The 14,588-nt window shown below is 42.4% G+C and overlaps 1 protein-coding gene across 2 annotated transcripts in view; it reads left to right on the top strand.

The window, feature by feature from the left end:
• The window catches only part of Sntg2 (syntrophin gamma 2), a 206,040-nt gene that overhangs the window by 78,231 nt on the left and 113,221 nt on the right, over positions 1-14,588 (top strand). For both annotated transcript variants that reach the window (XM_051144464.1, XM_051144472.1), the window contains exons 5-6: positions 14,194-14,237; positions 14,342-14,383. In XM_051144464.1, coding sequence (XP_051000421.1) covers positions 14,194-14,237; positions 14,342-14,383 — 86 coding nt within the window. The remainder of the gene's footprint in view (positions 1-14,193; positions 14,238-14,341; positions 14,384-14,588) is intronic.

Raw genomic sequence — 14,588 nt, 5'->3', positions numbered from 1 at the left:
ATGTTGTTCAACAAATAGCTCTCTGGGGCATTCAGTGAGGAGATAGCAGTTGTCTGCTTCAGGACTTCTAAACAGCTGGAAGGGCTGGCAGTGAACACGTCTGTCATGTTCACTCAGAGCCACGTGGCATATATAAGATGTTAAGGATGAGAGAGGAAGAAAACACGGATGTTTTAAATTTTTTTTATTTTGCTGTATAGGCGATGATTTTGTTTGATGATTAAGGGGTTTCACCTTAAACCTCTTGAAAGGTAAAGTGGTAAGGCTTGCTCTGCACTTTCAAGACACACAGCTGCTGTGTGGAGAGTGCGTGCAGGTGCAGGCGGTAAGAATGTCACATGTAGGGAGAGGAGGCCCAGAAGAACTACGCAAAAGTGCTCTGCTGAGCTCGAGGGCAGATGGACAGAGTCCAGATGCCCTCTGCAGATGGCGTGTCAGGCTGCTGAGGTTGAGCTATGGTAACAGGAAGACAGAGAGTGAGCACTGTGTACAGCTTCTAAAGCCAGTGAGTGACAATTACCCTGATAAAATGACCTGACAAGCCCTGTGGAGTTAGGTGAGAGCAGGGACCAGAAACTGGTATCCCACGCCAGTGGTGTGAGCTGTGCAGAGGTGCTCATGCTTGAGTTCACAGACAAAAGCAGAGATGAGGAACCAGATAAAGAAGGATTTAACTTGAATCGAAGGAACCGAGGCAACTCCCTAAGGACTCATGTGGATAGAGCAGGGCTGGAAGAGAAAGCTGCAGTTGAGAGGGAAAGAGCTCTGACTCAGCTCTGGCTCTCCTACCATTTGGGAAGTAATCTTTCTCACCTCCACAGCCACGGAAGATGAATCCTAGAGGCAAGTCACAGATTGCAGATCTTGATGGCACCATATGGGAAGGTCATAATATCTTAGAATTCAGACCACACACTTAGAACCCACACTAGGGGTTCAGGTGAAGACCACCTTGGCCCCACTATGATCTCAAAGGCCCAGAGCCTTATACATCTGTCCCCACTGTGGCTAGGGGACAAGAAGACCCTGAAATTGTCTGCAGACCAAATGCTGGGCTAAGAATATCTGTCTCCAGATCCTTTTTAATATATGTTGTGATTTTTGACATCATGAAGGGAAAATTTATCCTCACATGTTTTATTAAAGAAATCTTGACAATAATTTAAGAGCATTAGAACTGCATGACAAATTTTAGTTCCTTTGATTCCTTGCCTATTTCAAGTCAATTTTATACATGTCTGTAACTGATTCATTTGGTAATTTAAAAACTCCATCAAACAGGCAAAACATCCATGACTACTCTAATTACAGCCCTCCCTCCATTCATCCCTTCCTTTACACTCTGATAAGCATTGGTGTTGATGATGAGGATAGCGGAGAAAGACTAATCTGCTTTCACAGGCCACCTTACAAAGGCAGAGGGAGAGCACAATAGCTAGGTATGGCTCCTGTTTGAATAAACATTAAAATTCAACCTGGAACTTGTGTGTTCCACCCATCATCAAGTGACTTCTAAAGACCCCATGAGTTCCTCCTGGGATCTCCCCCATATTTTAGATGAGGATGCTGAAGCTTAAATACCTGGATAAGTTTCCCTAAGGATAGACAGCAGCAACTAGAGCGGAGCCATCCCACGCCCTTGCCTCCATGTCTACTCCTGGTGTCTGGCTTCACTATGTGCAGTCTTATAGCACTGCACGGTTGATACAATAGTAAGAACATCTCTGCTTATTCTTCACTTTCTCCTGAACATCCTTTGTTATGCTCCTGTTCCAGGTTACTGTTTTGTAAGGTTGTGTGATACTTAGCTTAACAATGTCTTGTAGTAGCAATGGAGAAGAGGCTTAAAATGGCATTTTAGATAAACTTGGTTATAAGACCAGAAGTATCCATACATAGATTATTCTGATTATTGGCTGTTTGAATGAATACATAAATTTATTGACTATCTCAAATTGATTTATAACTAGATCTCGGGTGGCCTGAATCAGAGTGGCTCCTGTAGGGTCATACATACATCTGAATGCTTGGTTCATAGTCAGTAGAACTATTTAGAAAGGACTAGGGGGAGTGGCCTTGTTGGAGGATGCACATCACTAGGGACAGAATTTAGGCCTCAATAGCCCATATCATTCCTAGTTATCTGTCTCTCCAACTTACAATTGTTTATCAGATGTAAGCTGTCAGCTATTACTCCAGCACCATGCCTGTTTGCTGCTTGCTGCCTGCTGCCATGCTAGCTACCATGATGGCCTTGGACTCTAACACTCTGAAACTGTGAACGCAGATTAAACATTCCTTCTACAGTCTACCATTGTCATGGTCTCTTATTACTACAATAGAAAAGTAACTAAGACAATCATTTATCTCAAGTACTTTTTAAAACTTCCCTTTTCAAGAAGCCAAAAGACTTCCAATGTGCACATATTCACTATGGTTTGAGTTTTCCCTATCATGAACATTTGGAAAGAAATGGTACAGTAGCCTTATTAGTGCTCCTTGATCCCAGACACTTGATTCTGTGGCTGTAGCTCTGGGTGTATGCTTTGGGATGCATGTAGTTTATACAGTAGAGAAGGGTATGGTGGTAAAATATGATCAGTCTTTAGTGTCTCAAAGAAAGATGGTTTGCTTTTCCAACCAAGGGGGACATGCACTGTGTACTGTGATGCTGACATGTGTCTGCCTGCCCTTAGCGTGTATGGATACCTTCAGGCTTTTGTCTCATGCATGCAGTAGGCCAGCTGTATTGAAAGATGGCAAATCTTCATTCCAGATTTAAGAGGGAAATGTGGGTGATCACCAAGCAGGTCCCACTTCCATCTCCTGAGAGGGAAACCTCACCAATATTCTTTCCTTTGTGTCTCTGATTAGAGTTGGACACCAAATTCACCCTCTGAGAAGCTGAAGTAACTTATCTCCCATGAGTCGCTAGGAGAGCTTTCTTTCCACTCTGAGCTTCAGGGTATATTTTCCTTTCAGGAGCCAAAGACTCTACCTCCTTAGTGTGGAGAACATAGGGGTTTGTATGTGAGGGCAAGGGCCTTGCCTGACTCGTATGCATCCCCTCCAATTATACCACCCAAAGCCTCCCTTCCTGGAGATAGGATGTGCTCTGCCCATTTAACTAGGCTCTCTGGGATACATGGCCACCTTGTCCCATGTGCATCACTGCCCCATATACACCCTTGAGGCACCTTTTCTTTGCTTGTGTTCATGAATGGCTCTTCCCATTTTGATAGATAACTTACTTTGTTCCCAGTCCTTCAAGCTATCCTACTCTCTGGTCTTTTTGTTCTTATGTTAACATGTAACATAGAAGACTCGCGACATGGTGTGGTTTTGTGCCATGCATGGGTTAGAAAAGAAGAAAGGAATTGGGGAGCAGGTTCCAAGCTCGCCTTCCTCAGACTGTGGCTCAGTAGCAGGCAGATGGTCTTTGTCCCTGACTGGGCACTATTGGGGGCAACATGAGAGGCATACCTGGGAGCTGAGAATATGCAATCAAGTAAGAGACAAGCAAAAGAACTGCTGACACACTGAGATAGGAAATGATCTTTCCAGGTTGCTGCACTATGCATCATAGCTCATTTTATTTTAAAAATGTGTAGTGGTAAATAAAGATATGGCAGCACTCTGTTAACCATAGTCACAAGTTGTTACTAGCTAGAATGAAAATGCTAGAAATAGCATCATAATGTTCTCCTTGCTCAGATTATAAAACTACAGTACCTCCTGTGCAATACACCTCTATAAACAGAGGTCCTCAGAAGCTTCCGTGCCTGTCATGATTTGATCTCCTTCCATACAGGAGACACTTACCCTATAGGAGTGCCTAAGTAATGTGAGAGCTCACTAGGTTTCTAGTGACATACAAAGAATGACGGCAGCCAGCAGAAGCAGTACAGGGCAGTGGGCATGAAACATGCAGCCAGAGCAGCCTGCAGAAGTCCAAATTCCTTCCCTTGTTTCTTTCTGTGTTTGTGAAATTCCATCATGAGTGTCTAGTGTCTTGCTGGTTCTCAGGACACAGAGTTGGACAGCACAAGATCCTTAGTCTAGGAAGTTCATGGCATGAGGAGGAAAACTGTACTGAGTCACAGATGAAAAGCTATTCATCTATCATTAAGTTGTCCGTGAATTTATTTTTACTCTTTCACTCTATCTTTCCATTTATCTTCCCACCCTCTATCTGTCTGTTTATCTACTTATTGTGACCTATTTATCTAATGTTTGCAGTATTTGTATATATAAGTATACATGTGTACATTATAGTTTTTATCTTTATACATATATGCATATATACACATATATGTTCATCTCAAATATGTATTTTGTTAAATAGCCTCAAGCATGTAATCACAAAAATATAAATTTAGCAATACGGGAGTGTATATATATATATATATATATATATATATATATATATATATAGAGAGAGAGAGAGAGAGAGAGAGAGAGAGAGAGAGATATCTTTAATTGCAATGTGCAGTGTATTTGATTGGCCTTTGATTCTTGTGTGAGGTGTGCTGGACTCTATCAAATGCCAGAATGACCTCTAGAGGGCCAGGGAGAACGTTCATGTCCCTGGGAAGACACACGGAGGACTCACCTGGGTCTTGAGAAAGTTAGTGTCCTGTTTTGTTTCACTGTCCTCACTGCAGAAGAGGGTTGAGTTGAAGAGTGCAAATTTCTTGTTCAGTAAGAGCCAGCAGCACTATCTCCCACACCTGTCTGGAAAGCTGTGGGTTGGGTTCCTGGTGGCTACACAGGCTCACAGAAGTTCCTCAGTCCTTGACCAATTGGTTCTCTGAGAGTCTGGGAGTGATTGCATTGCAAAGCCTTACTCCCTTTGATGAGGACCTTACTTTTTCTTACCAACCTATCATTCTGATGAGTGGCATCCCCCTGTCCTGCCCATGCTTTCTCGCTTCTCTGCAGGAATGCTGAGCAGAGGAATGCTACAGGCAGGCAGCAGTGAGCGTCTGACAAGATCCAAAGCTGTGCATGTAGTGTATTAAAAACCCAAGGGAAGAGTAATCTCTCGTTCCTCCTAACACCAGAGCAGCCACCAAATAGCAAGAATTAGCCACTTAGAACTAAGCAGAGTATATGGCTGTCATCCTGCAAAGTGGCCACGTCAGAAGAGGGAAAGGACATTGAAACTTGGACACTTGCTTTTCCATCCAGAGAGGCACCGAGAGTGCATTAGGATTCCAGGTGTGCTGGCTGCCTGTGAACACTGGTCACAATTAGAAAAAGCCACTAAAGGCCCTGCTTCCCCAATGGCAGCAAATTTAACTCCACTCTATGAAGATCCTGTATACATTTTAGGAGAATAGGATTTTTTTGTGGGAATGAGATGCTAACATTGAGGATGTAAATTCCTGTTCGTATTCATTTACCTTCTTTGCACCTACTTCCGCTATGTGCCCCCTGTTGCCCCCTTGCCCATAAATAGACAATGACTCTCAATTGCTATACATGTAGACTTCTGAGGCCATCTTTGTATCATCGGTAGTAACCCAACTTCTATCTACAGCCACACTGGCATTCTCTCAGGGGAGTCTTTCTCTTCCTCCTCATCCACATCCCATCTACTATGTAAACACTTCCCACCCACTACACAAATCACCACATGTTGCTTTGTAGTAAACATGTAACATGTTGGGGGAGGCTATTGTGATGCAGGCACCTGGAGCTGTGTGTGCATCTTAGTGGAAGGTTATATGTCACTTAGCTTACTAGGACTCCTGTAACTATCATAAGAACGTTTTGTCACCCACCTGATGTTTCACAGTGAAGAAGAATTGTGACTCGCGTTACCGTCTCGCCAGCAAGAACGACGCTGCACACACAGGATCCTTCTGCAGTAAAGCTTTAATGCGTCTTAAGAGGGAGAGCATAAGCTTACGACAAGTAAAATGGAGACCCCAAACAGCAGAAACCCATCCCTTATATAGGAAACTGTTCTCCGCTTAGGATGTGTCAGTCCCTGATTGGCTGTTACTCATCAGGCGATATGACGCCACGGGAGAGGCAGAGCACAACAAGTGGAAAGTTCCTTCGCACATGCGCAGATTACTTGTTTTACCAGTTTGGGACACAGGATGTCAGCGCCATCTTGTAATGGCGAATGTGAGTGCGGCCTCTCACAAAGAATGATGCTTTCCTCAATAATATAATGATGATGCTTCTGGATTTTTCAATGTTTTAGAATCTAGGACAAGCCATACGCACATCATCAAGAGTAAGTGGTAGGAATCTGCAAGGCAGAAATGTTTTCAAAGTTAGAAACTGTGCTCATAGCTTCAATTTATGAAAAGAACATCTTGAAAAGCTATGAAATGGCATGTAGGCTTCTGTTCATTTTACAGGTCAGGAAACAAGTAGACATGGTGGCTTACCCCATCTCTGACCACTAGTACATAGCAGTTTAGTAAATTCAAAAAAAAAAAAAAATAGTTCTTTGCACTACAGAAGGTCATCTCAATGTGTATTAATAAAACACATGGCCACAGCTTAAACTGGTTAATTAAATAAGTTGATAGCAATGGTAACTTAATATTTTTTTAAACCACTACTATCGTTTCTTAATAACCTGGATAGGTGTGGCTCCTGCACTGCTATGATGCCTGTATTCAGGAGACAAATGGAACAGTTAGAAAAGACACAGAGACCTGCTCTCAGACAAATGGGGAATTAATTAGGATGAGTTTGACTTCTTTAATGGGATATTCAGGTGAAGTGTCAGTAAAAGCCTCTAGCTAGAAATGGAATTTTACAAAGACTGACCAGTAAATTGAACTGTGCTTTAGTGTCAGGCTGAATATTGGCCATGGTGTGACACACCTGAAAATGTTTGCACATGGACCCAGGAAAGCCATTTCTGTAACTTTGGTAGACAGACTGATGAGTGGGTGGGTAGGGATGGATGGATAGATAGATAGATAGATAGATAGATAGATAGATAGATAGATAGATAGATGATACCAGTTGATTGATGAGAAATAAATGCTAAATGCTAGTAGATTGATAGATTATAGATATATAGATGGTATGTGATAGATGGCATATTGACAGATGAAAAATGTCAGAGGGACAGATGATCATTAACTGATCGATAAGCAGGTAGAGAGAAATATACTGACTTTGCCCACAACCCTCACCTGGCGTCAGTGCCCTGCCGCTCACTCCAGGCACATTCTTGTCATTAGTTCCTTTTCCCATCTGATAATTTTTGTTTATATTGCTGAATGTAATAGCACTTGTACCTATTTGATTCCAATATTTCCATTTAAGTATTAAATATGATTAAGTTAAATAGCAATCATCTTCAGTCTCTTGGGTGAGTTCATGACGGTACTATTCACATGCCCATGAGCCTCCATCACAGTCACCACCTACATCTGGGCTGCAGGCAGCTCTTTCTCTGGCATCCAGCTTATCTTTTTTCTTTTTTAATTAATTAATTAATGTATTCACTTTACATCCCCATCATAGCCCTCTCCCTCCTACCCTCCTGGTCTCCCCCTCTCTCCCTCTCCCCCCCAACTCCTCAGAAAAGGGGGCCCCCGCACTACCAACCCACCACAGTACCTTGCTTTTCAAATGAAAGACTTTTCCTTTAGTGTGTCCCACTCTCCCCTTGATTTGATGCTAAAAGGAAATTGCTCTTGAAGTTTAATATGTGAGTATTTGGTAAAGACAGTTACTATCTTCTCTGGGGTGTGTGGAGCCATGTGACACTGACTTGTCTCAGTGTCTGGATGGACTTTTCAGAAGTAGATTACAAGGAACCTGCTTGCCCGGCAAGGTAGATGTGAAGATTTGGGATTTTTACGTTTTTTTGTTTTGTTTTGTTTTTTTGTTTTTTTTTTTTTTTCCTTTTCAGTTTACTGTGCCAAAGAAGCTTTGTTCTGGTCTCAGGTTAGCCTATACTTAGGCCCAAATAAGGAATACTCTGTTTTCACCCCTGGATTGGACTACAAGTCAAAGGGAGAATGTGCCAACTTCTCTTCACTGTTAAGGCGTCAATGAGAGATACGCTTTTAAAGCTATCAGAGTAAATAGAACTTGACAAGGATAATCAAATTGACTGCATAGCTGAATAAGAAATGTGAAGACTTCAAAAAGAATTGTGAGATATTTCAAGAACTCAGAAGCAAACGTTATCTATTGCAAATTTAATTTAAATTCTATGTAGGAACCTCCATCTCCAGTGGCTGAGTTAAGGCAGAACTAAAGAAAGGTGGGCAGAAACACTATAAGCTGTTGTTAATTAATGTCAGAGCCAGACCACAGTATGGAGCTGGTGGTTATAGCTACTTGGGTACCTGGACAGGCTACTCATAGATCCCCAGGCCAGTATCCTGGAGCCTTTGCAAGCCTAGCCAGGACACACAGATTTCCCAAGAACATGATATTTAACCTCCTAGTGCCTAGCCAGGACCGGCACAGATCCCAAGGCATGGAGTTTTGGGTCATCTGTTTCTGCTCTCGAAGTCACCCAATGTCACTGGATCCTTGGCTTATGCTCCTGGGTTCCCTCTGGGAGGTAGAAAGTACTCTTTAAGTTTGCATCACACTTAAAAGTCTAGCCTCCTTAAAACTACAATAAGAGTATAGATGGCCTTGGTAGCAGTAAAATACATCTTTCTAGAAAGCTCTGGCTGTAGCTCTCGAGTGTAGCCCTTTCGAGTATGTGGGGAACCTGGGTTCTCTGGCCAGCACTGAACAAAAAAGTTCAAACAATAAACACTAAAGTATCTCTACCCTTGGTGGTCCCTGGCATAAAGAGGAAAGCATCCTTGCTAGCAGTTCCCTCACTTGCTCCATCCTTATAGCCCTTTGAAAGAGGTGAAATCTGTCTCCCTTGCTTTGGTTCAAGAGTTGAACATTTTCAGGCCATGAACCCTTAACAGAGGTAGGATCTGGGAAGTGAAGTGAGTTGGGATCTTGACCTCCCATGGTGAGCTCCCTGAAATAGGTGGTACTGAGCCACCTGCCCAACATGAGGCCACCTGGTCCTCCTCAGCCCCATCTCTGATGGAAATGACATAATTTTCCAACTTACTTGATGTCTTTTTTTGAGCCAGGGCTGTTGAACACATGACTAAATGGAAAATAGCCACTGTGGCTGGGTACTTACCCTAGTCCTGTGTGACTGGACAAAATGTGCTGAAAGTTTCAGGGGCTGTAGGGAACACCTGGGGCGGAAGATGATGGCCTAATTGGTTACTATTTGTGAGGCAGAGCTAGCAAGTCACAGCACAGGAAAGGTTGCATAAGACGGTGTACTTCTTTCTCTGACTCACCAGAACAATGAACATGCATGAACGTTTTATTGCCATGGCAGCGTTGAAACAAAAAGTAAGTAGAAACTGCAGAGGTATGAGGTAAGGACAGATGTTAGATGCATCGACCTGTGCTGTGCTTCCATCTGCTCGAACGCAGATGTTCTGGTTGCCTTGGGCTGTGGCCACTGGGGAGGTAGCTCAGGGGTAAGAGCTTGGGTTTAGCTTGCATGAGGCCCAACATGACAAAAAAGAGAAAAAGATAAGAAAATGATAGAGGATGTTTTGTATATGGGTTTATTCTGAGAAAATTATATTTTAAAATCACAGACTGACTGTTCAGTCATCATGGAGCCGTTTTGGTGTTTTAAAGCCTGGATTATCTCAGGGATGGTACTCCAGCATTTATTCTAGAAACACTAATGGATCCAAGAGGACTGATTATTTGAATAGATTCCCAATGATAATATGTTATTTGTTGTTTACTTTTGACAGAATCGAATTTTAATAGTGTCTCTCTCTTTTATCTTTTTTTTAATTGAAGAGTTACATTTAAGAAAAAAAATAGTTGTGCTCCTATTTGGGTCCAGGTTGCTTGGATATTGTCTGTTGTGCTGTGTGGTAGATACATGTCTGCCACACTCATGCAAAATGTAGTCATGAGTACATCACGTTTCTAGTGGAGGAAGCTTAGAGAATAGGCCCTGGCACTGTGGGAAATTACCTACCTGTGCCTGTACTGTGAATCCAAGGATACAGGGTCTCAGATAGCCCACGCTGACCTTGAACTTGCTATATAGCTAAGGGTGACCTTGAGCTCATGAGTCTCCTTCTCACTCCCAAATGCTGGAATTCTAGTCACATACCACCATGCCTGGCTCAAAGGTCTCAAAAGGAAAACTGTAAATAAAATTCTGACTGCTAAAAAGTGTACTATTCCCACCAAAGTTGTGCTTCAGAAATACATGAAAAATGAAGTCTGAGACAAGCGAAAGCTGCAGGTGTTCATCTCCGGCAGACCTACTAGTGAGAGTTGCTTGTGTGGATTACAGCACACCCTGCTTTGTTTATTACATAATGGCTTTATTCCACAGAGATGAGCTAAAATTCACAAATGTATTCCAGTGTGATGAAACAAATTATCTTATTTGGGAGTATTGAAATTAAGATCAAACCCACCTCATGTTTGTTCCTTATAACAGATCATATCACTTTCAAATTGCTTTGGGTTTGTCTGTCTGTCTGTCTGTCTGTCTGTTTGTGATTCAGGAAATCAAAAGCAGGGCATTACTCACTGTAGGTGGGTGCTTAAACAAGGTCTCACTAAGTTACTACAGTTTGCATTGAATTTACTCTGTGGTCCTGACTAAGGCCCTAGCCCCAAACATAAAATCTTTCTGTTTCAGCCTTCCTAGTAGCTGGGCTTACAGGCTTGTACCACCATACCTGGGAATTTGTTTAGTTGCCTTTTTAAGATGAAAAGATTGCTCGGTTGGACTTAAGCTTGAGGGCAATTTTACTAGACTTTAAAATCTGTACATCTCAGCAGCTGCCTAGGAGAGAATGGAGAAAAGAAGGAAAGAAAAAGCTGTGCTGAGTTACGCTGATGTGAAGCTTGGTCATGGGATGGGGAAGCGTGCTTCGGAGAAAGGTTAAAGAAACCCTGAGTACTAGAAAAACCACATATTGGTTCTGGGCAGCATCTCAAGAAAGAGAAAGGAGAAAAGGGGAGAGTTGTAGCTGTCTGGGACAGGACTCAGAAAGATGAGCAGATCCAAAGGGACCCAGTGGGAGCAGGCAGGGACTGGCTCTGCAAATTACTTCTAATTACTTTTCGTTCAAAGACTGGGCCATTTCCTACATCCACATGCTGTCACCAGCCAAATCCCTAACAACTTCAGCTTAACCTAGAGCTGAGCAGGGTCCTGACTTGTGTTTTTATATTACCTTTATTCTGAGATGTTATTAATGATGTTACATACATGTAACCATAAGCCAGGCAGCTTTTGTCTTTATTTAATGTTTTTGGTTTTTTTTTTTTTTTTTTTTTTTTTTTAGTTTTTTAAACTAGAATTAAATTTGCACCAATAATCATTTGAAGTTCGGTGAAACCATGGATAACACTTTAACGAAATTGCCTTGTGACTATTTTTTGCATCTGTGTATATAGGAGCCTTGCTCACTCTAGAAATGAAGCTTACAGTTTGCCTTGAATTCAAACAGCCACGTTCTAGTAAAGCTGGTTATTGCCACAAATAGAACAAAGTGGCAAACAACAAAGAAACCATGTGGGAAGGGAGACTGCCTGTGCCTACATTTCCTTCCTGAAGGACAAATAAGCAAGTGCGCATCCCTCTGTCTGTCCTTCAAGAATTTCCCTCCACTGCCTCTTTCCCTCCCAGTGGAGGGAGAAGAAAAAGAAAAGCATTGGAGACACAGGTCGGTCAGCAGGCACTTACCACTGACTTCTGGTCTTCTGACTTCCACTTAAAGAATGGCCTGTTCATTTTCTTTAAGGGTCTTAATTCGTTCTCGCAATCTTTTGAAAATTTTATTCAAGTGCTTTGCTATTTACCTAGGTGGCTGCTGACATTCTAAATTTCATCACTCGGGAATTTATAACACGGTGTCTGTGTGCACATCAAAACTGTACAGTAGTTTCTTAGGGCTGGTCCTCTTGCTGCCCAGCTGGCATGGAGCAGCTGGACCCAGCACATCCTGCAGAACAGCTGGACCCAGCACATCCTGCAGAACACAAGCCCATCCACTCTGGAGGATATAGGAAGTAGCTGCTGCTCCCAGATGGAGGTCCTGATGGCCTGTGATCTGAGTCGGAACAGGAAATGTGTTATCAGACATGCAAGTCTCATGGCCTGAGATAAGTTTTAACAAACTAGACTTCTCTCCAATCAAACATTATTGCATGCAAGATGCATTAGGAGAAAATGCTTTGCTGCTTGCCCTGCCCCCACCTAGCATTCACTGTCATCTAACGAATCTTCAGTTCTACAGAGACTATTCTGAATCCAGAAAAGGTGGCACAGGCACAAGTACAGGCCATGGCATAGTAGGAAGACACATTTGGAGCTTAGTTTAGTATGGGAAGGCAGGTACTGACATGTCATGGTAGGATGTGACAGGTGTAAGCATCACTCAAGTAAAAGGAATGAGGTTGCAGGCATGGCACAGTGTAGCACGGGCATGCGGGTGTGGCAAGGCAGGAAGGGACAGATAAAGCATGGCACAGCACGGGGTGCATTAAAAAACATGACCCAGCACAGGAATATAGATGTCAGCATGGCTTCACATCAGCTCCTACCCTCTCTGCCTACTGAGGGAATCTCTTGATGTCAGCTGGTGGCTCTGGACAATCACTGGGAACAAAAGAGATGTTGACCGGAAGACACAGACGCACACCCCTGAAAACACGCACACAGCCTGTAAATACATTTGCTGTAATGTGTGCAACATCTTTTGATGGACTTTGATTCCGTGAAAATTTGGGGTATTGATTCCCATTGAGCCTCCCCCCAATCTGTTACAGCTGAAGGTAAATGCTATGCAAAGCCACGAACAGAGAAAGGCTGAGATGGCATGGGCTGGGGATGGCAACAGAGGCAGCAAGGACTGAGGGAAAGGGAATTTTGAGCATCTGAAGTGATCCAAAGGGAGACCTGGAGACTGGTCACAACAGGGCATGGTCTGTGGGAGCGAGCCTGTTGTAAGCCTGAGTGGGTAAGAACCAGATTATTTAACATCCTCGCATTAAGACTCAGACATGTGGGGATATATTTCATTTTCAGTCAGATTTAATGTCAATGAGTAGATATAATATTGACAATTGTCTTTCTATATAAGATGTGTTTTTTGTTTGTTTGTTTGTTTGGCTGGTTAGTTGGTTGGTTGGTTGGTTAGATTTTCTGAGACAGGGCCTCACAGTATAGCTCGGACTAACCTGGAATTCACTATGTAAACCAGGCTGTCCTCACAGAGCTCTACTTGCGTTTTTCTCATGAGTGCTTGGCTAAAGGCATGACTCACCACATCCAGCTATACATATGGCTTAGAGAACTCCAGTGTAGAAAAAAACAGTTTGTTCTCTTTAGTATTTAATGAAAGACCTTTACAAATTCAAACAAACCTATAAACAGGCTTCCCTCTAATCATACATGAAAGAAAATGCTTCGTGTGGTACAAATTTGTTCAGTCTTATAGAATCATCTCTTGTCCTGGGACAGGGAAAATGTTGAGTGAAAACGTGTGTGAGATTTCATTCAGCTTTATAATGCAGTCCTTCCCTCGGCAGTGATGGCAATCTGCACATCCATACCAAGGAGAGGGGTATGCTGAATGACTCCTAAAATCCTTGTTTATTATCTGCGTTGACTTAATGAAAAGTATGAACCAAACTCTCCATATATTTTGATCAAATCCACCATTAGAGGAAGTGTTCATTGCATTTCACATCACAAGTCTCTCAACAGGCTTAAAAAGCAGTCATCTGTTTAGCTCACTGGTATCTTACATTTCCCAGCACCCACATGCAATCATGCCCACACAATATACAAACAAACTCATGTGCACATACAACACACAAACATGTAGCGTAGACTGACATACATAGGCATGCACACATATGTACATGCATGTGAATGAATATTTCACACTTACCTACAAGCATGCATACAGCGCACACACACGTTCATCATTGTTTTCTCCCAATCACAGTAACACTGATATACACACACATCAGAACATACATGCTTGAGCACACATGCACAAATATGCACAGCACATGGATGTCAGCTCTTACAAGCATAATGTTGATTAAAGACTGCCATAAAGAAAGGTTGCTTAAGATTCCCTTAACCATGTTGCTGCTCTTGCAACCCTGCAGCTGACCAGACAGAGATGTTGTTCATAGGAGACGCTGTGCTACAGGTCAGTACCTTAAACTTTAATCTTTAACTCTATTCCATCTTTAAGTTTTAAACTTATTCCAATCAACCATTATCCTCAAAATTCTTCATTTGTCATCTGTTCAGGTTAATGGCATTAATGTAGAAAATGCAACCCATGAAGAAGTGGTAAGTATTACATTGGGGGGGTCTGTTTTTTATGTTATTTTCTTCTAGATATATTTTTCTATTAACCCATATTTATCTGAGTGTGTTCATAGACATAGTCTTAGAATTGGAAAGGAGAGTTTGAATTAGCTAGTTACAACACACTAGGGACCTGCCGGTCTTCACGAGCACTGAAGAAAACACATCTGAATTTGCCCATTTTAAA

Source organism: Acomys russatus, chromosome 1, assembly GCF_903995435.1.
Source record: "Acomys russatus chromosome 1, mAcoRus1.1, whole genome shotgun sequence".
In the NCBI taxonomy this organism is placed as follows: Eukaryota; Metazoa; Chordata; class Mammalia; order Rodentia; family Muridae; genus Acomys; species Acomys russatus.
The sequence above is the reverse complement of the archived record's forward strand: the minus strand, read 5'-3'. Positions and strand labels throughout refer to the sequence as shown.